This window comes from Ictidomys tridecemlineatus, chromosome 11 (genome assembly GCF_052094955.1).
Source record: "Ictidomys tridecemlineatus isolate mIctTri1 chromosome 11, mIctTri1.hap1, whole genome shotgun sequence".
NCBI lineage: Eukaryota > Metazoa > Chordata > Mammalia > Rodentia > Sciuridae > Ictidomys > Ictidomys tridecemlineatus.
The window spans coordinates 37,777,976-37,803,574 of record NC_135487.1 but is presented as its reverse complement, the minus strand read 5'-3'; the positions used below and the strand labels follow the sequence as shown (position 1 = coordinate 37,803,574).

The 25,599-nt window shown below is 32.5% G+C and overlaps 1 protein-coding gene across 5 annotated transcripts in view; it reads left to right on the top strand.

Annotated features, from left to right (window-relative positions):
• The window catches only part of Faf1 (Fas associated factor 1), a 384,137-nt gene that overhangs the window by 269,242 nt on the left and 89,296 nt on the right, over nucleotides 1–25,599 (top strand). For all 5 annotated transcript variants that reach the window (XM_078026234.1, XM_078026231.1, XM_078026233.1 and 2 more), the window contains 4 exons: nucleotides 431–557; nucleotides 1,536–1,599; nucleotides 2,749–2,830; nucleotides 17,601–17,755. In XM_078026234.1, the coding sequence (XP_077882360.1) occupies nucleotides 431–557; nucleotides 1,536–1,599; nucleotides 2,749–2,830; nucleotides 17,601–17,755 (428 nt within the window). The remainder of the gene's footprint in view (nucleotides 1–430; nucleotides 558–1,535; nucleotides 1,600–2,748; nucleotides 2,831–17,600; nucleotides 17,756–25,599) is intronic.

Below are 25,599 nucleotides of genomic sequence, written 5' to 3'. Positions count from 1 at the left end.
GGTTTTATACTAGTACAAAGAAAGAAAGAAAGAAAATGCGTTTACCTGCCAAATATAGGTTAGTATGATCTTTTTGAGAAATATAGTTTGCTTACTTTGATTCTGATTTTTCTAGGTGTACCTATTTCCTTATTTATTGAGCTCTTACTTGTGTACTGTAGGCTAAGGGTAAAACAAAGATACCTGTTCTCCTTGAGTTTATAAGTGTCCTTTATTTTTTTATCAGTCTCCAACCTTTGGTTTACAGATTTCATACCAAGTTTAGAAATGTTTATGAGCCTAAAAATAAAAATATTAAGCATTACTCTAGTAAAGGTGACTTCTTATTTGATAAAACTTTTATAAAACTAATGTCCTACTGTGATCACATAACTTTAAAATTTGATATGCTAAAGTCAATATGTGTCTAATCAGGACTTTTCTTAAATAGCAAAGCACCGATGTTCATATGGTTAGTGATAGCGATGGAGATGACTTTGAAGATGCTACAGAATTTGGGGTGGATGATGGAGAAGTATTCGGCATGGCGTCATCTGCTCTGAGAAAATCTCCAATGAGTGAGTATTAATAGCTCTTTGGGGCCAACATTATAATCTCTCTTTTAGTATACAAACTTCAAAGTAACAATGAACTGAAAACCCTTTTACTGATCCTTAGGTTTGGAGAGAGAAAATAAAATGAGTGGTCATTCTTCATTAGAATCAGAGCCTTTCAGTTTTATTAAGCCTAGAAATTCTCAACACATTAGTAAAAATTACCCAAAAAAAAGGAATGTAACTTATTTCATATGTATAGTTCTGACTCTCTCTCTCTTCACTTGAAACCTAGAGATTGATTAAGAGGCAACTGTAATTTCTGTGACTGGTACTTGTTTCCCACATCTGTCAGAGATATCAGTGTGAAGACTAGTAATACTACTTTTTCATTTGCCGGTACCCATCTTTGGAAGGAAAAACAAAAGTAAAGTAAATGTACCATCTTTCTAATTTGCACTTATGAAATGCATACTATAGAAAAAAAGAAATGCTTTATGCAAAATGATCATTAAAGTAAATTCATAAATGGCCCATTTGCTCCATGAAATTAGAGACATCCTGTGGGCATAAATACATGTAGTATTACATAAAATTAAGAATTTTCAAACCTCATTGTTTGAATGGGGTATTTAAAATAACTTCATATTTTTCATATAATTTAATCACAAATGTCTATTTCAAGAAAACATTGAAATCCTAATTGACAACTGGCACATATTTTAGATGCTTAACAGGATTGTATCTTTTAATTTCCAAAATTTAGGGGCTTGAAATTTTTTAAAGGTTCTTTTTGATTCTGGTTTGATGAAATCTTCTAATGTATATAGAGTTAAAATGTTCCCTCAGATATATCACAGAAGCTAAAACTTAATTTTATTTCCTCTTTATTGATTAAATATATTTCTTATATGTGGGATTAGATGTTATGTGGTTTGTTTTTTGTGTCTATTTGTTTTGTTTTTTTTTTTGTTTTTGTTTTTTCTTTTGTTTGTTTTTTAGTGCCAGAAAACGCAGAAAATGAAGGAGATGCCTTATTACAATTTACAGCAGAGTTTTCTTCAAGGTAGGGTTAGGACATTAACTATATAAAATTAATGTTCTTTTATGCTACTGTGGTTTTCTTTTAGGCCAATTTTAATCATAAATTGTTTAAAATTTCTCCTCAAAGGATATATTTATCAATTTATGTAATGCTGATAGAGAAACACATTGTTCAATGTGAGATAACTAATACATCATTTATGCCACTTCACTATATCTTTATAGAAGTTTACAAAATTGATCACTAATTTTAATATATTTATTATATTCCCCCAAAGGAATACCATACAGGATATGATTTTTAGTATATATTAGAATAGACAGACCCACCCACACACAAAAAAAATCTGTAAAACAATGTTAAGTAAAAGGATAATTTAAAATTTTTAAATGGAAGTGAAATTTTTTTTTTTTATTTTTATTTTGGAGTTCTTTACCATTTTTTTTTAAACTCTAATATAATGTTTTACATACCTGGGGGGAGTGCTGAGGTATTAAAATATAAAGAAGATTACTATTTAACCTTCAATTTGATGTAAAGTATATTTCTCTTTCATGTTATTTTCTGATGAAATATAATATTGGCACTATAAGAAACCATTTCCCCCTTTTGCATTGGAATTTTCAAATAAGTGAGCTAAAGTGGGAACTTAAAACTGACATAATAGTATAATCTTATAAAACTGAGTAACCAAGGATTTGCTCCTTATAATCATAACTTTCTTTTCTTTTTCCTTTCCTTCTTTGTTTTTTTTTTTTCTTTTTTTTGGTACTGGGAATTGACTCCAGGGGTGCTGTACCCCTCAGCTACACCCCCCAGTTCTTTTCATTTCTGTTTTGAGACAGAGTCTAGCTAATTTATTGAGACTGGCCTCAAACTTGTGATACTCATGCCTCAGCCTCCTGATCTGCTGGGCTTACAGGTGTGCACCACCACACCCAGCTCATAGCACTTCGGAAATTCACTTGCTAGGTAGTGTTCTAATATTAGTATAGACCAGGAAGAATTGAAAAAAGTAATGAAGCTCACTTCCAAGCTTTTAAAAACATAGTTTAATATTTGGTCTGCCCTAGACATTAGCCCAACTTTACCTAACCCATTGATTAGACTTGAGAATTTTGAAATGAATTTGAAATGTATATTAACTAATAGACTTAATTTTTCCTGTAGATATGGTGACTGCCATCCTGTATTTTTTATTGGCTCATTAGAAGCTGCTTTTCAAGAGGCCTTCTATGTGAAAGCCCGAGATGTAAGTGCAATCTTGCCTGTTCTGTTTAAAAAAATACAACCCACATGTTTACCACTAGGCTTGAGGCAATGCTTGATGTTTTCTATTTTTGTTTTGAGGTTGAAGTCTTGATTTTGCTTCTGGTTCATCAATGTACCTAATCATCACTAAGATGCCCATTTCAGAGGGAGGATTAGTGTAATAGAGTACTGCTGGTCTTTATAGAAGACATGTCAAATTCTGTATTAGAGTTTTGTTTTGTTTTTTTTTTTTAATAGGGGGTAAAGCAAACATACTGACAAGGGACCTGGCTATAATTTAGTTTTCTCTTTAGTTACATAAATGAGAAGTTCTTGATACAGGATTTGCCCATAAGTCTTTTCTCAAAATTATTATTCTGTGTAATAATTATCTGTGAGGCCTGTTTTCCCAGACCCCTAGTGAGTGTCTGAAACCTTGGATAGTATGAAACCACACACAGACACACACACAGGTTGAGCATTACTATTCCAACAATCTAAAATCCAAAATGTAGTGTTTCAGATTTTAGATTTTTGGATTAGGTATTCTCAACCAGTGAAGTCTATCTGAATTTCCAAATCTGAAAAACTCCAAAATATAAAACACTCTGGTCCTAAGCATTTTGAATAAGAGATACTCTGGGCGGGTGGTGTGTTCTGGGGAAGGTGTTATAATTAAAGAAGGCAAAGAATTTTGAAAATAGAGTTTAATTGTGCCTCTGAGTCCTCTGTATGCAAATTTATATTAAATTCTGATATAAAGAAAATTCATTTTAAAACAAATATTTTTAAGATTCAATTCCAAAATGATAATTAGTGATCAAAGCTAGAGGTATGTCTGACAGATAATGAAGTAAATTAAGAAGCAAATTGTTCTTTACCCTTAAAGGTGAAGTACCCCCTTAACAATTAAATCTATATAAGTAGCTATTATTTTTAAGGAAATGCATGATTCTGTTTATATATTTATGGTTTCATAAATGTAGGTTTATGGAAAATACTACAAAGCAATTAGAGTGTTTTCTAACATCTTTTAATGATTAACTTTCTAATACATCTCTGCATTTTTTATGTTAAGTTTGAGTGAATGTGTTTGTGGGAATTTAATAAAATTGAGTCATTATAATCCTTTTATAATAGGTTTTTACTTTTTAATATTATACAGCCATTTCTTCTATATTATTTATGGTATTTTAACTTTTTACTATTAAACAATTCAATATAGGAGGTAGTAGAAGTAATAATACAGTAAAAATTCATCTCCCATATACCTAGATTTATTAATAATGAAATTTTTTCCATATGTGTTTTTTTATATATAGGCATCCCAAACTCTGAATGCTTTTAAAAGTTTTCTATAATCTGACAAAACAACAGCATTTGTAAATTAATTATTTACATTTGGATTTATAATTTTGATGAATATTTTTAGATGACTTTTTATTTTAATTCTTCTGTGATGAAAAATGGCAAATGTTGACTTTAGCATTAAGTAAATTTTGCAGATGTAGCTTGGTAGTAGAGTGTATGCTTAACATTCCTGAGAACCTGCATTTACCCCAGCACCACACACTCACAAAATTACTACTTAAAATTCATACAAACAAATGGAAAATAAATATAAATAATTAAAGCAAAAGTTTTAAAGTTATTAAAACCAAAACCACATAAAAACATTTAGTAATCTCATATTCATTATTTTTGACTAAACCTTTTGAAAGTACATTATAAGCATCACACTCTACCCCTGAAAACTTCAGCATGTATTTTACAAAAGTCGTGATACTCGTACTTAATCACATGAAAAAAAATTAACAATCATTCTTTAATATCCAATACATATTCAAACTTCAGTAGTTGTCCCCAGAATATAGATAGTTTTTGGTGGTTTTTTGAACCACACTTTTCTGAAGGATCATAAATTATATTTGAATGTTAGATTTCCTAAGTCTGTTTTAAGCAAGCCAGCTCTCCCTTTTTTTCCATGACATTTGCTTTGTGAAGAAATCAGGCCAGATGACTTGTAGATTGTTCCAAATTCTGGATTTGTGTGATTGTTTCCTTGTGAAATTATTTACCTTGTTCCTCAGTCTGTATTTCCTGAAAAAAAAATTGATATTAGGTCTAAAAACTTTTTTAGATTCAGGTATTCACTTTTTATAAGAATGCTTTGTAAGTAATGCTAAATATTATAACACAGATTTTAATGATTGTGGAATCTTTCATTGTATGGCCATGCTATTATATTTATTTACACTGTTGGTCATAAACATATTTGAGTATCTAATTATAGATTTAAATAGTCTATTTTTCAACTCATTCCTCAATAAAAGTGTATTTGGATATATTTTTTTCTGCTTTCAAGCAAGATTGCTAAGCAAATGTTAGGGCCTTACATAATTTAAACTAATTAGATATTTGCAAAATCCTATTTCAAATGCTTTTTAAGATATACTATGTATACTTCACACATTATAGTTTTAAATGCAGATATTTAAATATACAGTATATTATAAACAAAAGAACTTTCACTAAGTATCTTGTACAGTAAATTGGCATTTAGATTTATTCTCACTGATAATCCCCAAAGGAGCATAAGCTCTTATTTATTAAATCCTGGGTATTTCTAATGAAACAATTGATAGTTTGGTTTTTATTAGTGTCTAGGTGTTTTAGAAAATGAAAGTCATTGGCTTATATAATTAAATGTTTTGCTTCATATTAAATTCCTACCAAAATTCACTAACCCGTCTGGATTGCTAACATGTCTTTATTTTTCTCCCCTTGTTCAGGGTTTTTTCCTTTTCTCATTTCTCATTTTCAAGTTAGAGAACAGTTTATGCATAGTTCATTACATTTTCTCTAAATTAAGTAAAATGTAACCCTATGACGGATAAACAATCAAAAATTAAATCTAAGCTGGTACATTTAATATAGCCATCAAAATATATTGTACATATCCCTTTTTAGTTGTATGAGTACAGTATAATAATAATAATGCTGTGATTTCTATGAGGCTCTGTGGTTTATAAAACATTTCATATATGTTTTATAAATGTGTACTTATATATATAAGTATATATATGATTACTATATATATATATATATATATATATATATATATATATATATATTACCCATATATATGATTATTTGAAACCTATTACAAACCTGTGAGATAGGGACATTTAGTACCCATAGTCTCATTTTGGAGATGTGGAAACTCTGAAAATGTACATGACTTACTCAGACATGTCAACAGTAAGTAGTAGAGGTCAAATCTGAGCTCATACATTCCAGGATAGGTAAGTATGGTTTACTCTATGATAATATTTCAGTTTTGACTGCTACCTACTATACTTTATAATTCAGTTATCAAACTTCATTTCTACTTTTCATATTTCACCTTTGAGAATTAAGACAAATCTTATTCAATATTATTTTTTAAATATTCTGAATGAACCATTTTTAAGAAAACAGTTTACTGGTGTTCAAACATTGTAAGGCAAGTGTGACTGATACTGTGGCACTCTTACTAAATTTCTTTCCTCTTAAATATCACATGTTTAATTTAAACTGTGGGAGGCACATTAATTTTACCAGGGCAACAGATGAGTCTCGAGTACCAGCTTTCTTCACTGAAAGTGAGAAATTGAGTTCCAAGAGTAAATAAAAACAAGATTGAAGGTTTAAATCCTCTGCTAGGCTTTTTGAACTTATATACTCATTAAATGTTTATTGGAGTGGTGGGATTACAAAGGATTTGGGGAGCTTCATCAACTGGTATATAGTTAATCACTAAGTAAAACACTACATTTGATAAAGTGTTTCTCACGATGCCACATTCAATCCATCTTAATGAAAACTGCTTCACAGTGATTTCATTTGAGAGTACTTGTTGGTGAGAGTGTTCATAATTTTCTTCCTTTTTCTTGAGGAATTTGCAGTACTGTCCAAAGCAAAGCTCCAACTTCAGCAAAGCAGATATTCTCAAGTTCTATGTCTGTTTTAAGTGTATCATGACAAAGTTTTGACTTCTGGTAACAGGTTGATCAACTTTATGATTTCCTTCCTTGCTCTTAACTATGAAGGATACTCATCCAGTTGAAAGTTATAAATATTTATCACATGCCCCCTAAGGATCTGGGATATAGAGTTTTCCTGCCCTCGATAATCTAGCAGAGAGAAGACAATATAAAACAGATCCATAAAATACAATTTGCTATAAGGGGTACCTCATCTACCATAGAAGTTCTGGCAGCAGGAGGGTGATTTCTAGAGGAGATAACAATGATATGAATCCTAAAAGATTAAAAAAAAAGCTTAGGCAAGTAACAGAATTCTGTAAAAATTTAAAATAACTTCAATGAAAGATTAAAATGAGGGAAATAAAATCAGTTTGTTATTACTGGAGCAAAAATAATTAAATAAAAACCCAGTTGCTTTGCACGGAATGGAGCTGGGAAAATCACTGAGGGCCAATCATGGAGGGGACTATGATTCTCTAGCATTAGCTAACATTTAAAAAATATTTTTAGTAGATCTTGTAGTGTATCTTTAGATAAGTGAGAACCAGTGTTATCCTCCTTAATTAAGTTTGCAAAAGAGTTACCACTGGCCATAACATGATTCCTTAGGAATTTCCAAAGAAGATTCTGTTTCTCTTGATAGGCTCCATTTCTCTCATGCCTTTACCCCTGATGAATTTTCTTCTACACAACAAAAAGTACCCTGGAGAACAATTAAACATTTATACTAACTAAAAATCAAGAGCAATAAAAATCCCAGTGCCAGGGCTTATCTTCCATATGAAGATTGTTTCTTTCCCAGGCATCCCCTTTGGGATACTGAGCTTTGATATCAGTAATCCTGTTAGAGTCCCTAGGTCTGACTTCAGGCCCAATACTTTTTCTAAATATCGTACATAAGAAAAAGAGTACTCAGATCTTGATTTCTACTTGATAGCTCCATGACCCCAAATAAGTCATGAGCCTATTTCTAATCTGGGGAGAGGGGAAACAAGGAGTTGATGAGAATATCTACTTCATATGGTTAAGGATTAAATGATGCTATCCATAATTAGTATCATTAATTATGGATAGAATCAGCACTGTGGCTAAGATAGAAGGTGTTATTTAGCAATTTTAAACGAATAACAAAAAGACTCGTTTTCTTATTCAGTTTATGAACTACCTCTAAGGACAGTTCCAGAAAGGAATTTTTGAGAACCCTTATGAGCATTTCCATCACTATAATGCGTACTTCATTTTAATAGTGCTAATTATTTATTAAGTTTTAATATATATGTGTATGTACATGATATATATTATAATAATTAAATATATATTAAAATATATATATTTTATATCAGCCTATTTTAAAGTAGTACTATTTATACTGCCTTAGGTTAGGTTGAAAGAAATCTAGCTTTTATCTTTTATCAAAGTCTTTTAAGAAAAATAAGTACTACATAAATCTGAGTCCATAGCTCTAGTTGTTGAGTTTCTAGCATACTATCATCCAGAAGACCAAGCAAATAAAATTCTCTATGCTTTGGAAAATATACCAAATCAACTCTCTTGTCTGTGGTACCTTTTAAATTTAAATTCTTTAAATGCAGAACAGTTTCTTTTTTACAGTAATTTTGTATGTCAGCTAGTACAGGATCTTTTGCACATGTGTAAGACAAGACCTATGATGCTAATATTTTTTTTAGAAAAATACACAAATAATATTTTTGTGGGTGAAAAATAATAATACAAATGCACTTGAAGTATAATATGAAACTTACCACATAATTCCAAACTTGAAAGTAAACCCTATTAAATGTGTTTTTTAAGTGATTGTTATAAAAGAAATCAGTAAACATGTATGTCAGTTGGAAAACTAACATAAGTACAGCTACACCAAATATGCTGTTGTATACTTAGATGTTTCCATGAAACAGTATATTATTAGCACCATTTAGAATGTATCACTAATTCTTTAATTTAGTCAGAAGGTCTTAAAACTATAAAAATTTTTAATGACCTCATTAAAATCATGCTATAAAGCATTATAAATTAGTCAAAAATTTATTAGTTTAATATATGCTGCCATGTTAAACTTTCTTCCTTATTTACTGCTATTCATGTCATCTTTTAAAAATGGTATTGATAATTTAGGAAAATATCAAAAGAAATTTTCCTCATGGGTTTTATCCATATTTGCATCATTTCTCCCAAAGGTCCATACAGGTCCTAGGAAGTTTTGTTGTTGTTGTTGTGTGTGTGTGTGTGATTTATGATACTGGGGATTAAGCCTAGGGCCTTCCCCATGCAAATCAAGTGCTCTACCACTGAACTACATCCCAAGCCCTAGAAAGTATTTTTTATTCATATTACCTATTTTAAAAGGATGTAAAGCAAATTAGACTCTAAGTATTTCATATGTAAGTTCAAGAAATCTGCTTCAAATCTAATCTTAAACATTCTCTCTTGAAAGTAAGGGGCATGATAGAGAATTATTAGGTCTGAATTCTGACTCCTTCCCATTTACTAGTTGCTACTAAATAGGTATGTACTGTTAACCAGGTTATTCTACCTCCCCGAGCATTAATTTCTATATTTAAGACTTTGAAGTATAATACATACCTCACAATGTTGTTTAACAAAAAATTAATGCTTACTGTGTAAAACATCTTTGTAATGTATGTAAAATTTATTTGAGATAGTTTGCTTACAATAATGGACATTGAACAAATCAAGACAAATCTGGATTTGAAACTAAGCCCTAATACCAATTTGCTTTTTAAGTCTCCCCTTTGTTTTCTCTGAAATGGGGCTAAAATGAATCCTCACATAGATAAGTTATTCAAATATGCATGTTAGAGAAGATGAATAGGCCTATTTACTAGAATATAGGATATAGGTAGGAAAATATTAAGTGATAGGGCAAGAGAAAAGTATGGGAAAGGGAAACATCACAGAAATCTATGAATGCCAGCTAAATACATTTTGTTGGTTTTGTTAGGCATTGGTTAGCTTTTGAAAGATTTTTTTAATAAAGAATTTTATTATTTATAGAGGCACTCTTGGCATGCTATGGGTCCAGGCTGGGCTGAGCATGCTGACATGGCCGTGGGCCCTCACCCAGCAGCTTTTGAAAGATTTTGAAGAGGATTATATTGTCAGGGCTATAATATACAAAAGGAATAGAGATATGGTAGCAGTTGGCAAGATGGATTGGATAAAGTGACAGACTGATCTGGTGCATATTTGTATATGTGCAGCTATTGCACATATATAGTGCATATATATTGCATATATATTGTATGTTGAGCAATGATTAGAAAATTGTAGGACATCATAGTTTACAAACTCTGTGGCTCTAAATTTCACAACCTATTCTTCTTTGTACCTTTTCATACACATGTGTTTTCAAGTATTCTATTTCTCTCCCACTCTATTTGAAGTGTTTAACAAAATGTAAAGAATAACATTATTGAAAATTCATACCAGAAAAAGCTAATTACTCTAATTACTCTTGAAGAACTCCAAAAATCAATAAGAAAAAGGCTCTTATAGCATCGACTAGCAACATAAATACGTATTTCACAGAAAAGGAAATAAAAATGGCTCAATACAAAAACATGATTCATATAATATAATGCAGATTAAAACCATATTAATATGTAGTTTCACCTATCAAAATACCTGAAATGTTTCTACACATATGCTTATGCAAATAAGAAAGAAGATAAATGTAAGGATATCTATGGTAGCATTGTTTAAATAGCAAAAACTGGATGTCCATTAGTAAAAGTAAAATAAAAAAGTAAAATAAATAATGGTACATTCAAACAGTGGAATACCATGTGGCCATTAAAAATAATTACGGGGCTGGGAACATATCTCATTTAGTAGAGTGCTTGCTTCATGTGCACAAGGCCCTGAGTTCAATCCCCAGCACCACACAAAAAAAGTTACCTCGTAGATATTAATGTAGAATATATATATATGTATGATCAAGATCTATTAAGTGAAAAATTTGAGGTGCATAATAGCATATATGACATGGTTTATATTATAAAAATCACTTGTGTTAGGTAGGTAGGTAGATAAATAGACGACAAAAAATATCTAGACAAATCACTTACTATGACTTCAATCACAATGTTGAGTCTCAGGTTTATATTCTTTGGTACACATGGCACTTCACATACTTGCACACTTGACGATTACACTATTCCAAACAAGTAGGCCATCTTCTCTGGATTAATTGGGCTAGACTATATTAACAATAAAGATGCCTCCTTCTCCATTGCATGAAGATAAGACTAGAGTCACCTCAAGCAGTAAGCTCCATGCTTTCTTTTGTGTTTATTCAGTCTGAATCCTCGTTGACCTTCTGACGATAAGTCTTAATAACTAGAAATACAAGATGGAGCTTTTTCAATATCTGTCAGTTCATTTGCCTCAAGCCAAAGTTCATCCCCATTGGTATATAACTTAGGGCCCGCTGATATAATGTGAGAATCTTCCTGTTAGGACAAAAACTAATCCATAAATGCATGTCTTTTTCTTCTTATTTTCTGAATTAACGATATAGTTCCATAGACTATCATTTTATATATGATTATGGATTTCTTACAGCTATTATTAATGAAAGGGGATTTGATTTTTTAACAGAAAAATAAAATGTAATAATGGCTTAAGCAAAATAAAATTTCTCTTTATTTCATGAAATTTTGAGATCACCTGTCCAGGCCTAGTATAGTACTTCAAAGAGTCAGAAACTCAGTGTACTTTCATGTTGCTTTAATGGCAAGGTTTGGATGATGTCATGATTCAGGATGGGTATTAGAACTCCAACAAACACTTCTGTTTAAAATGTCCAGAACTTAGTTACAGAACCACAGTTGATTAACAAGAGTCCAAGAAATGTATTTTTTAGTTGTCAGCTACTAATCTAACTAAAAAGATGAATAAGAAAAAATTCACATCTGTCAATTGGTTCTTCAGTCTTTAAAAATTACTAGTTGGGTGTTCTTTGGACAGACTGGGAGATTGCCACTCAACCTTTCCGCACTATTAACTAAATTCAAAATTCATCATAAGTCCCAGAGAAATCTGTTACTGTGTCCCTAGTTTTAAAATTCAGCTCAAGTATCAATTTCACTCATGACCACTGATTTGCTATCCTTACCCCCTCACCATTCCCATGTAGGCTGAGTGTTGTATATTTTTGACCTCCAGAGCTGCATGGCACCCAAGCACAGAAAATTGAAGTAATTTTTCCAAGGTCCACAGAGCTAAGAGGTGGTAAAGTAGGAATTTTGAATCCAGTGTGGCTGCCTCTATCCTTACCATGTTATTATGTCATGATTAAATGCTTAGCTGGAACTGTGAACATCTATAGCAGTATAGAAGTAAGAGGTATACTAGAATAATTCAAATTAGATCCTGGATTTAGTAAATAAAACAGCTACCCGTGTTGGGTTTCTTAGTAGCTTCTTTGGCACATGTGTGTTTCGTTTGGAAGAGTGTTTAAAATAAATCAGTGAGATAGTGATATAAATCACTAATCTCTTTCCCAAAGTCTATTTTGCCCCACCTTAATTAAGTATTTTGGGGAAAATTTGAATATGAACTCTATATTAGATGATATTAGTGCAGTAATATTAAATGTCTTTGGTTTGATAAAGATACAGTGGTTATATCTCAAAAGACAAATACTGAAATATTTGTGGTGGAAGCATATTATCTGCAACTTTCAAATAATTCAAGGAAAGAAGTATAAAAAGAATGATAAAATGAATATGGGCAAATGTTACTAATTGGTACATCTAGATAAAGAATAAATGGGTGTTTATTAGAACCATTATATCACTTTTTATGTAAATAAACCATTCCCAAACTTAAAAAACAAAAGACTGATAATAGTAATGATTCTGATTATTATGGTAATGATAATAATGAAGGAAAAGATCAGAAGTGGGAAAAAGAAATAAAGTCAAGTTCCAGCATACACAAAGTACATAATTTTGTACCTTAATTCTTTTTTTTAATTATAGTTGGACACAATATCCTTATTTTGTTTATTTATTTTTATGTGGTGCTGAGGATCGAACCCAGGGCCTCTGAGCGCTCTACCGCTGAGCCACAACTCCAGCCCTATACCTTAATTCTTACACTGAAAAAAAAACTCTGAACTACCATTTCTAGAAATTATTTGTGATATCATATTAAAATAATTGAACACACAGATTATGGATATTTTGTCACTCAAAAAGAAACACTTCCATTTTAGTCCTTCACTGTTTCCTGAGTGTTCTGTGACTGGCTCATTTTGAGACATAGCTACTTTCTTTCAGTTCTAGTGTTCTTTGGTTCTATGATATTGTTTAAATACAATAGCCAATGCAGCTCAAGGCCAAGTTACATTGGTTGCTGTCAGCTGGGCATTTCCTAAACATCAACTTAGTACCTTAACTTCTAGATTGGAATGTGAAGATTAGTGAGGCACTGACGACACAATGAGCATCCCAGATACTATTGCCAGTAGGAGCTGCTTAATCTTTAATACATTTTCATGACTATGATTTCTTTCAGAATTGCTTTCAAACCCCTTTTATTTGCATGGATAGTCCCGGAATCTTCATCCTAACATACTTTTTATTCAGTACCTGCTGTGGGGCCCTGCATAATAAATAGATGCTTAACCTACTTTGTGCACAATCTTTATGACCCTTCTTACCCCATGATCATACAACTGGTAAATGGCAGAACTCATTTTAGAATAGAGCTTTCTATTATTTTAAAGCTTGGAGACCATTCTTTATACTGTGTTACCAAAACCTAGATCACAAAATGGACATATGAAAATAGTGAAGCTGAGTTGTTTGCCTTTATGATCTACCAGAGTTAGACCCTCTGCCAAATTAGAAAATACAAATAAAATATAGTCTTTTTAGTACCCCAGTATTATCATTGTTACATGGTTAAATGTTTACTTCCCAACATACCCACCTACCCCCAATTATTTAAGAGCAAAGGAACTTTGTTTTATTCATCTCCATATTCTCAATCTCTAACACATGGCACTCTGTAAATGTTATTGAACTAAATTATTAATGGACCAAAGGAAAGAAATGGTTATAGTAATGGAAAACAAAACACTGTCTTAATGCTTTTTCTGTGTACTCTATGCCCCTCTTCACAGAAGCAGTTTTCTGATTACTTTGCCATTTCTACTCTCCCAAATTGGTTGATGCCGAATTCAACTCTGTTTTGCCCTACCTAAATTAAGCTCAATTAGGTAATCAGAAATCTGAAACTGGACCTCATTTATCATGCCTATAATTAAAATAGACTGTATAGCCCAAATTTAGTAGCATTTGCATATTATTGTGTTTGTTTTTTGACAACTGTCAAAACAGCAAAAGAAAATTTTTTTTTTGTTATTGTTGAATGCTTATTCTGTCAGAGAGATGAGAGCATTTTAATATTATTCCATTTCCCTTTTGAAAGCTGCTGTGGGCGTGCCTCCCAGCCTGAAGATCTTTTCCTGATACTCTTTTTTACCATCTTCTTTCTCACATTCAGTTTAGAGTTTAAAGTGAGAATTTTTTTTAAGTGTGTTTTCCTGGCATCTCATGTTTAACAGTGTCAGGGGTTTGTGTCCCTGGAACGAAAACTGTTTCTCCAGAGCCTTTTTTCTCTCAGCTTCTAGTGAAAAGAGGGGCGAGGCGAGCCAGTCGCTTACCACAAAGCAGTGCCACCACAAAGGAAAGATTAAGGGTTTAGAGAGAGGTCAATGTGGGTTTTTCTCTAACTAAACACTTTCCTAAAGTTTCCTTGTGGAAAAATAATGAAGTCATCTCAGAGTTTTTAAAGAATTTTTATTTCTTTTTCACCGTCTGCATTCGCTTGTCTTCTCAGCATGGATGTTTAATCTTCCTAGGCTTTGTGAATTGGCCCAAATGAATAAGTGGTGAGCTGTCTCTCTAGGAGCTAGAGGCTTATTCTAAGGGCCTAATCACTGAGTAAACACATCTTTGCCCTCCCTCTCACAACTGCGATATAATAGTCGAGATTCTAGCACAGTAACCTGGATATTGCAGGGACCAATGCTTTGAAATGCAGAATGGTTGATCCTCCAAAACAGACAGTCCCTGATCTTCGCCCGCCTCTTTCTTCTTTTTTAAATTAAATATTGCCAAAGAAATGCTGTTTTATTGCTTGATATTGTGCATTAGTGCCCTGGATTTCCAAGTTTAGTTTCAGTCAACACTGTGGGCTTCACTTATGGGGAACTCTGCATGTTGGGTTTCTTAGTAGCTTCTCTGGCACATGTGTGTTTGGTTTGGAAGAGCATTTAAATTAAATCAGTGAGATAGCGATATAAATCACTAATCTCTTTCCCAAAGTCTAAATGTTCCATTACAATGTTCTTGAGAGAAATAGGCATTTTAAAGATTTAGCAATTGCTATTGTTTGGTGAGAAATATGCTGATTTAAAAGTAGACAGCTCTCTTGTTCCCAGTGTCTCATTAAATGTAGTTGCTGAGATACGAACAAGCTGAATTAGAGGTTGACATCCCTCTGTCTTTTCAGCTAGAGATCTCCTAAGAAGAGGAGCTCTGAATTTGTTTGCAGCCAGGTTCACGATCTTTCCCTAAAGCAGCACATTCTTGATTCACTTACTAAAACTGATTTAGCATTGTCATTGCCATGTGGTTTCTTTTTTTGCTATGAGGCCGAGGTTAATATCAGCATTCAGGTTGTTTTCCTCAAACAGGCTGGCACCTATGCTAGTTTAGGTTGTAAAGAAGTCAGAAAAAGACCTAGACCTGACCCTTGAGAGACTTAGTCTAGAGGAGAAACTGGTAAACAATTTTACTAGTGGGAAGAGCTAGCAACGCAGGCAAGGAAGCTCTTAACTTTGCCTGAGAATCAGAAATGGTTTCATAGAGGCATTTGCTTTGAACCTTCAAGGTTGAGTCAGAATTTACCAAGTAAGTATTTCTCCAACAATATATCTGATTGCAAACTTACTGCAGACATCAACATAGATGAAGATACCCTGAGTCTTTCCTGTTCACCGCTTTATCATTTGTACTTCTTCCTAGGCCTGACACAATGAGTATTTGAACAAATGCTTGTTAAATGAATGAATAAGTGAATTAACACATAGAAGCAGGGTGAGATCAGCCAAACTATTTATACAGGAACCCTGTCCTTATTCCTGTTACATGCAGTTTCTGAAGCCTGCAAGCGCTGATGTTGTAAGTAGTCTAGCAGCTTCAAGTTATATGAGTGCTCCCACATGCCTTGACTATGGTGTGGTGATTTCCTTGCTACATTGTAGTATCAGAGATAGAACATTAGACTTGGATTCAGACAATCTGGTTTGTAGTCCCCAGTGTGTTTCTTACAAACTGGTTGTGGAATTTAGCACAAGTCAGGGTTCTAAACCTCAGTTTCCTCATATGCTAATGAGGTTAGTACTTGTTTTACAATTCTGGAGGTAAATGTAAAAATAGCAGGATGATTTTAGAATTTTAATCTGTTTACCTTTATTTAATATATTTACCTCTTTTATAGTACAAAATTTTCTTTTTAGAAAAATATTTTAATGATTATTTTTAAGGCATTGTTACAATTTGGGTTCTTTATCAGGATACTTCCAAGCATCAGACATCATTAGGCATTCATCAGTATGAGTCTTTATTTAAGAATTACACCCAGCAAATTTTCAGTTAACGACTACCATCATATTCCTTACTTAATATAAATGGAAATATCTTAAAACTTCCTTGAAATTTTCCTCTGGCAGAATTTCACTTATTGGTTTATATGTTTTATCTTTCCTTTTCCTGATAACTGTGACTCTTAAACTCAGCTCTTCTATAAGGTAGCATTAATAAGTTAGTCAACAGAATTTGAGTTATTTCATTTTTGTCATTATTGTAGCTGACATATTGCAAATTATATTGTTCAATTTTAGTTTTTAATTTGAGTTATTTTATTGAATACCCAACTATGACAGGACGTTTTTAAGACAGCAAATGTCATTTCTTAAGAACAAGTTCTATCATGGCCAAAAGAAAAAAATAAATTTTCATAGGAGAAACTACATTGGATATCTTATAAAATTTAAGCCAAAAAAGAATTCATGTCGACTGCATATTTTTAAACATCTTTTCAAATGATAATTAAAATTACATATTCATAAGTAAGGACTTTAATATGGGAATATATTAAGCATTTTGAAATTAGTAGTAGATCTAAAACAGAACTTTATTTCAGCCCTTTTTCTTTCAAGTAGAAGAGATTATTCAATGTTCAAATTAAAAACATAAAGAATATGTAAGAGATGTTTTGCCATCCAATCTTAATGGTTAATTTTTTTCTGCATAGTTAAATGCCTCAGAGTTAATATTTCTCTTTTACATAAAGATGTATTGAACATAAAGAATGGTAAGTCCATTTTATTTAAAGAAAATGCAATTCTCTTGCAAATTTTGCTTCCACATGTTAATAGGAATCTATGCTAGCAATCTGTAAAACTAGATGTAATCATACTTGCCTCCTTATTTAAAGTGTAAGGAGGCAAAAATTGTTTATACTGGTAGATGCTTTAGGAACTCCAAATGTAAGGTACGCTTTTAGGGAATAGCATTTAATTTTTGTCTTTGCTGTTCATTTATATTGATTATGCCTCTCCAAAATGCAAGAATCTTTCATTAATGGGTATTTTAATTGATTGGTATTTTCTCTTCTTTGCAGAGAAAGCTTCTTGCTATCTACCTCCACCATGATGAAAGTGTACTAACCAACGTGTTCTGCTCACAAATGCTTTGTGCTGAATCCATTGTTTCTTATCTGAGTCAAAATTTTATAACCTGGGCTTGGGATCTGACAAAGGACGCCAACAGAGCAAGGTAATATTCTGTTCACAAGTTGTAAGTTGGTCTTCTGTTTTTTAAAAAGTCATTATTGTGTTTGGCTTCTTGTCATCATAAATATTTTTCATCTTTAGCATTAACACTTCTATTACATTTCATTAGATAAAAGCTATTTGTTATAGCTACATATGCAGTTATTTACAATTTTGAAAACATAACTTTAAAAAGACTCTGCTTAAATTCAATAATAACCTGAAAACAAAAATATATTTCTCTTTTTTTGCAATAAGACAGATAGTATATATTTCTAGTTTGTTGATTGTTTAAAGAAAATCATGATGCTCATAATAGGCAAAGCAAGTCTAACACGTAATCCTAGTAGTAAGTTTATTTTTTTAATAACTTCAGTGAAGAAGGCAGGACATTCTGGACCAGTCCAGTGAAGTTGGTAAAAGCTTAACTCTAGCATATGCTAATTGATGTAATCGCTTTATTGCACACATTCTTTTGCACACAGCCAGCAATGCATCCATATTCTCAAAAGAAAAAAAATCCCTTTCCTATTTGTCAGTTAATTTATTAATAGTTAATTTGTTAATCATAATTTCTTTAAATGATAAGTAATTCTTCATATTTTACCTTTCTGAGTTTCCCATATGAAATATATTTTCAATATGTGTAATTACACATGTGACTGTAACATCCCATGATGCTATTTTGGATGTGTTAACACAATCATAACACAAGACTGCAGGCTTATGAACAGGGAGGTTAAATTAATTCATTTCAAGAAAGCCTATTATAGTTACCTAATTTAAATGATTATAGATCAATTAGAAATCATCCGATTTATATTTTTATTATTTTATGTCTCACTGAATTTTTTATTATCATTCAGACTTTGCTTTATGTTATCTGAATCTGAAAAGAAAGAAAATTCTTCCCTTAACTGTGAGCCCCCCAAAAAAATGTTGAAGCAATTTCTTCATCTAATACTTAATTTCTTTAAGCAAATGGCTAGGAAATTTCCTAGGATGACTTCGTTCTGCCTTGGAAATATTCCCTGTTATACATAAATAAAGAACCTCTAGCACCTGTATTTGTTTAAATTAAATCAGGTTATTATTCACACTCAGTTAAAGGTGATGAAAAGCAGTGCCAAAAACAGATAAAAATGCAGCATCGAAGGTCTTTCATGAGGCAAAATACATAGACTGGAGACGTGGCTAAATCTTTTGCCATTCACTGGCAGTAAGGAATCTCCTCCTTTCCTTTTATCCACAACTTGATGAAGAAGGAAACACTATTTCTAAACCATCTGTAGTGGCTAAGTTCAGTGGGCTACCTGCTGTTATTTTGTTCTATCCTCCATTTAATTCCTTAGTTCCTTTTATTTTACAATGACAAAAAATTGCAGTGTAGTTTCTTTTGAAAAACAGTGTTTGAGGGTTTTTTTTTATGACTGGCAATCAACAGCCATGTAATTGCTTTGTTATGTTTTACTAAAGAAGTCTGTTAAGTAGCACAACTTTGATACACTAGTAATAAGAGTTTGCAGGTTACAGAGACACCTGTGGTGACCAAAGCGACAGAAGCTGCTTATTAGAAAGAGCCAGTACAGCTGTGTCCTATTAACTCCTTATGACACTTCTTTAAAAACACTAAATAAAGGCCTTGTTTAAGGCTTTAGAGCCATTTCTCAACGAATTGCAGGACTGACTATGAAGTATGATATTTCTGTCTTCATTTTAAAAAATGGGATATTTCATTAACTGTCATGAAAATAAAAGGAAGTGATATTATAGACTGAAAATAGAAACATCTAGGAATTCAACTTAATAAACGTTTATAGGAAACACAGAGTAATGTAGAAGAGAACAGAATAATTCCTAGAATTTTAAGATAATTGCCATACTTATTCAAAGTTCACTTCTGTTCACATTAAAAATCGAGAGCTATTTTAAGCTGTGTTCCATTTTCTATATTAAAGTAACAAAACATATAACTCTTTTTGATGTACAGTTCCATCATTATCACTGTTAAGAAATAGAAAACATTTTTAAACACAAGATTAGCGTTTATTAGAGTGTCATATTCCCAAAAAGAGAGTAAAAGTGGGTCTCCTTTGATACATGAAACTAACAGAATTAGGCTGATTTATTGCCAAAAATGAATGGTTTAGCTTAGCCACAATTTTCTTATCAGGTGTCATAAATTCATCTGAATAAAATTATCTAATTGGGTTTCTTGCTGTATGATCTTTCTTGGAATTTTATAAACCACATTTATCCAAAGGTATTTATCATGAAAATCTATTGCATCATTTATTTGATTCTTTTAACTTTAACTAACCTCAAACTTTCATTCTCATTTTACAGAAGACTGCTTGTGTTAATATTTGTGTGTCATTGGGCTACATATCAAAAATTACTACATATCAAAAAATGATGTGCCATCATTTTCATAACTAGAGAGCTGAAATGAGGAAATACAGAAGTACAGAAATGAGGAAAGTACTGAAATGAGGAAATACAGAAGTCTAGGCATCAAAAACAAGATTATAGAGGCTGGGGTTGTGGCTCAGTGGTAGAGCGCTTGCCTAGCACATGTGAGGTACCAGGTTCAATCCTCAGCACCACATAAAAATAAATAAATAAAATAAAGGTATTGTGTCCAAATACAAATAAAAAATAAATTAAAAAAAATAAGATTGTAGCCCTGGCTTTTTAACTGTTTTCTCTATAACTGATGTAATAATAGTTTTTGAATAAATTTATGGCAGATAGTTTTTCTTGACCCATCTTGGCTATCCTAGTTCTGACAAATCATATAAATGTAGAGGGACCTGGATCTGTAAGCTATTTAACTTGTATGCTTCCCTAGTGGTTTCTAGGACTACCACCTGATGTTATACCTCTAGACACTGATGTCCAAGATGGGAAGGATCTTGCTGATTAAATATTTTTGCTTAAGGTATATTCTAATTAAGGCTACAGAAACATTAATCCTCCAAGCACAATTTACTGTGAATCTCTGGTGTGTAGAAGATAAATGAAGGATATTGAACTCATGTGAATGCTTGGTGAAGTTACCAGGATATTAATATCACTTGCTATTATAAATTAAATTCTAGGAGAAAGAAACTCAGAATTTATCAAATAAATATATACATCCAATTCCATCTAAGAATGCTGCTTATAATTTCAGTGTTGCATATTTAAATGGAATTTCTTTAAAAATTTCATGGTTTTGATGACAGCTGTGTCGATGGATTTCAGGGCCATTCTTTCTTAAAGTCATAGGATGAAAACCCTAGGTTGTATTAAGAGGTGCTAGAGGGTATAATTTCTTAACTGTTCATTTTACTAATGAACCTGATAGAAGGATATACCTATAAATGAAAGAGATAGAAACAGGTAATAGTAAGCAAGGGGACCTTGCAAAATCACTCCTAGACATGACTAAAAAATATTTTAAGAAAGTTTTTATATTTCTTCACATTTATTCATTGAGTAAATATTTACTAAATATTTAGTATAAACCAGGAATAGTGCTAACTGAGGATGAAAAGTTGAGCAAGACAATCCTAACTCTCAAAGCACTGATAGTCTAGTAATCAAGGCAAACAAAAGTAGCACTAGGCACAGTAGCACACACCTGTAATCCTAGCAATTCAGGAGGTTGAAGCAGGGTTGCAAGTTTAAGGCTAGCCTCAGAAAACCATGACTCAATATTTAAAAAATAATTTTAAAAGTCACACAAAAGAGATAATATATAATGTATGTGAAAGGTGCTTCAGGAGTAAACCCCATAGGAAATTGTTACGCATAAGGGAGTCAGAGAAGGACTTTAAAGAGATGACACACATAAAAATGTGAATAGAATTTTACTTTTTCTATTCAAAAATTTTTGTATTAGTAGCATTCCTAGTCTATTAGGTTGTGGCTTTTTTATTCTTTACAAAGAGTATTAGTATTATTTAAAGCATCATAATTAAGTATCTGGAATGAAGGGTCAGTGCTTGAGATAATTGTTGAGGAAAGAAAGATGGAAGGGAACTGGCAACTAATGTAATCCTGTATGGTCTGAACCAGATTGAGGATTAAGCCAATCAACTGGGAGGGACAGATCCAAAAAAGTTTTGTTATTGATCCATCCCACTATTGGCATATGCTTACAAGCAGTTGGTGGAACAGAGATCAAATATATTTTGGATGCATAATATGTAGAAAACCATCATGGTTTAACTAAAACAATAAAAATATTTTGAGTACAATGTACTCTTAGTGAATTAGTACTTAGCTGTGAAAGGATAATTTCTTAAAATTCAGGACAAATATCACTTCCTAGAAGCCTTGGCTTTCCTCATCTTCCACTTCAGTCTGGGTTCAAAATGCACTTTCTATGTGTTCCCATAATATTCCCATAGTAGCTTGTTTTAATAGCACTCATTACAGTGTACAGTTATTAGTTATCTGCCTACAAGGTTGTCAGCTCCCTAAGGGTGGTATATCTATAATCTTATACATTACATAATGCCTTTTAAAAATTAAATACTGGGACTGGGCTGTGGCTCAGTGGTAGAGCACTTACCTAGCACATGTGAGGCATTGGGTTAGATCCTCAGTACCACACACACACAAAAAAAATACCTAAACAAAATAAAGGTATTATGTCCATCTACAACTAAGAAAAATAATAATGGTTTTTAAAAATTAAGTACCAAATTGGTAATAAATAATCTATATCAAGCTTATTGTGAAAGCAATGGAAATTAAGCTTGGTTAATGGCAAGAGCATTGGTCCTCTAACTGTGTCATCTTCCTCTGTAACTACTAATAGGACTAATAAAACTACAGCCTTTGTTTCCTTGCATAATGAACTTAAAATGTCCAGGCTGAATACTTTGTCTTCTGCAGGCCCTAAAGGGGTCCTAAAATATCATGCCCTGTACCTAGGGCCATCATACCTCGAGACCATCTGAAAAAGGGATTGAATTCCAACCTACTTGAGTTCATTTAAGGGTTCCAGAGTTTCCTGCACAGACTTTGCCAAGTCTCTGTGCTATCCCAAAAGTAATCCCAAGTTGAGCCATTGTCAGATGGTACTGAATCTTCTGAAGTGGTGATGGCAGTGATTAAAATAAACATGTTCATAGAATCAGCATGCTTGCCTGGTTATTTGGTAAGATATGCCAAGTAATCAGGCACATTCCATTTGGGCACCATCAACATTAACTATAAATAATACTGTGTAACTACCAGCATAGTAAGTGTTAAGTTGCTTTCACCTATTAAAAATATTTGGACACATATCACATGCATTGAAACATTGCCTTCCATGATGAGTGGGTTCTTGGCTAAGTTACTTTATCAAGGAAGGGTAGAGTAGATCACAGCATTGACCTGTAATAAGTGCATTAGTGGTTATCTCTTGTTCTGACTAGAAGAGCCCACAAGGCAAATATAGGTGCTTGTATAAATGATCTAATTCCAGAAGACCTAAAATTAAACACTGACTTTGACTAGGATAGTGGCATCTGGGTAATCAGCCAGCTATGAGTACCAGTGTGTTAGTTGCTTAAGTGCAAATTCCTGAGGTAAAAATGTTGTATGTGCTACAAAATGGTTAAATCAGGCTTTGCAGTATTCAGAGTAACTGTTAAGAGTTCTCTAAGAACTCTGATAGTGCCCAGGTTACACAGGTTGCATGCTATATATATATATAAAAAATTCATCATTAATACCAATGTTCACAAGATAATTCTATTGCTTGTGGCTTTTAGCTTTTGAACTTAATGCCCTTGGTTGCTGTATTTAAGGTTACTGCAAACTTCCTCTACTGTGCTAACAGGTACTTGTTAGCCTTAATGTTCAAGTAATAATTTTCCACATAATCTTTGGCAAGAGTTAATTAACTTAAAGCATGTATTATCACTAGGTCATCTTCATCTGTACTTCCGTCTTAGTAATTAGCCATATTCACAGTGGCTTACCCATAATTCCTGACCACTCAGTGGTTCATGCCTGGCTAAAGCCTAGCTGACCATGTTAGCCTAACCCCACACTTCCATTTGATCCAGCAAATATAGCCCAGGTGTGGGGTCTACATGGGAGACACTAGGAGTGCTAATTTCCAGCTGCTACCCTAAGAGCAAATATGTATTCTACAGAGGAGAGCAGATAAAACAGATGAACATGTTGTGGTCAGGGTACTAAGACTTCCAGAAAGCCTTCTTGCCAGATGTCCATATAATTTTCTCCAACTTCTTTATTCCTTTTGTGCAACATTTTCCTTCCAGTACTTTTAAAGGAAGTGTATTGCCATCCTAAACATCCCAGGTCAAGGGCTTAATTAATGCTTTAAAATAAAGGTTCCAAAACACCAGGAGAGTTTGTCATTTTCTCTCTGGTTTGTTTTGTGAAGAGGGAGGAGAGAAGGTGAGGAGGAACCCCTCCTGTTCCATGATTACATCCTACCCACTCATTTTCTCCTTTTCTCCTCTGCTTTTGATTTTTAGTGGCGGTCTTAACAGAATGTCAAGATCAATTTGCAGCATGGTTTAACTCAAGGTTTGCGTTCTGCCAGCAGCAATTGTCCCTGCAAACAATGCCGTGTGTTCTTGTAACTTCAGAAGCTTTTAGAAGGATCATGGCAAGGGCAGCATCTAATGACTTTATTAGTGTAGGGTTTCAAAATGGGCTCAGTAATTGTTCATATCTCTTTGTCAGCAAGTCATAATTACTGCTCAGCATTGTCCAGTAGTACACTTGTGAATAGTTTCCTAATAGTACTGAAAGGAAGGGAAAGGGGGAATGGATAAAAGGTGATGGCCTCTTAAGATTGAGAACAAACCAATCTCTATGTAGATGATGGCTAAACTGTTTATATTACATTCTTCTCTCTTTAAAATAGATAATCCTTTTAAAATGTCCTTCAAGATAATTTAAAATTACCAGTTTACAAGCTTCCCTCCTCCCCTCTGATCTGGACATTTCCCACATTTCTACCTACTTCTACATGTATAACTGCCTGATAGTAAGTGCATTGAATCTGGTTCAAAGCATTTGGGTGGGGATATTTTTCTCCATATTCATCTACCTAATGCTATTTAGGAAATATGCATTTAACTCAGATACAGTTGTCAATAAATAGTATATATGAAAACTGTTGTTTAGAAAAAATAATACAAAGGTGATACTATTGACAAGCCAGTTCAAAGAACATTATAAATTTTTTTCAAATCCTATTTTTCTCATGCACTATATTATTATCTAGTTTGTATTTCTGCTAAGCATTGTGTGCTTCGAATATTCTAGGTATCATGATTATAAGAATCACAGCATTTCAAAAAATTTTCACCATGTCACATTGCCTGAAATCTGAGTGTGACACCAAGCCTTAGGACCTTTATGATCTATTGCCACATCCTTTTCTGTTCTCTAACTCCATGTGGTGTAATTGTAAAGTTATGTACAAATTGTCAATCTCAATACCTAATCATCTTGTACTTTAGAATATATACATTCAATTAAAAAAACAATATGGTTGTGAGAGGTAGTTGATCCACTATTTATATAGGTTTCAAAATGTAAAGCAAATGAAACAAATTCCCAGAATAAGATATTTATAAACTGAAATATCTTAAAACATATGTGTTCCATCAGGTCTTTTGCTTTTCTTATTGTATGAAATTGAAAAGGTCTCCAAAATTTGTTTTTTTAACTGCTGTGTCATTATTAATAATTTTTATATTCATGGGTGCTTCTGAAGAATTTTTAACTAATCATAACACCTATGCCATTTAAATTAGTAGTACATTTTTCCTCTTCCATAAATACTAGTAGTAAAGCAGAAAAATTAATATTATAATAAAATTA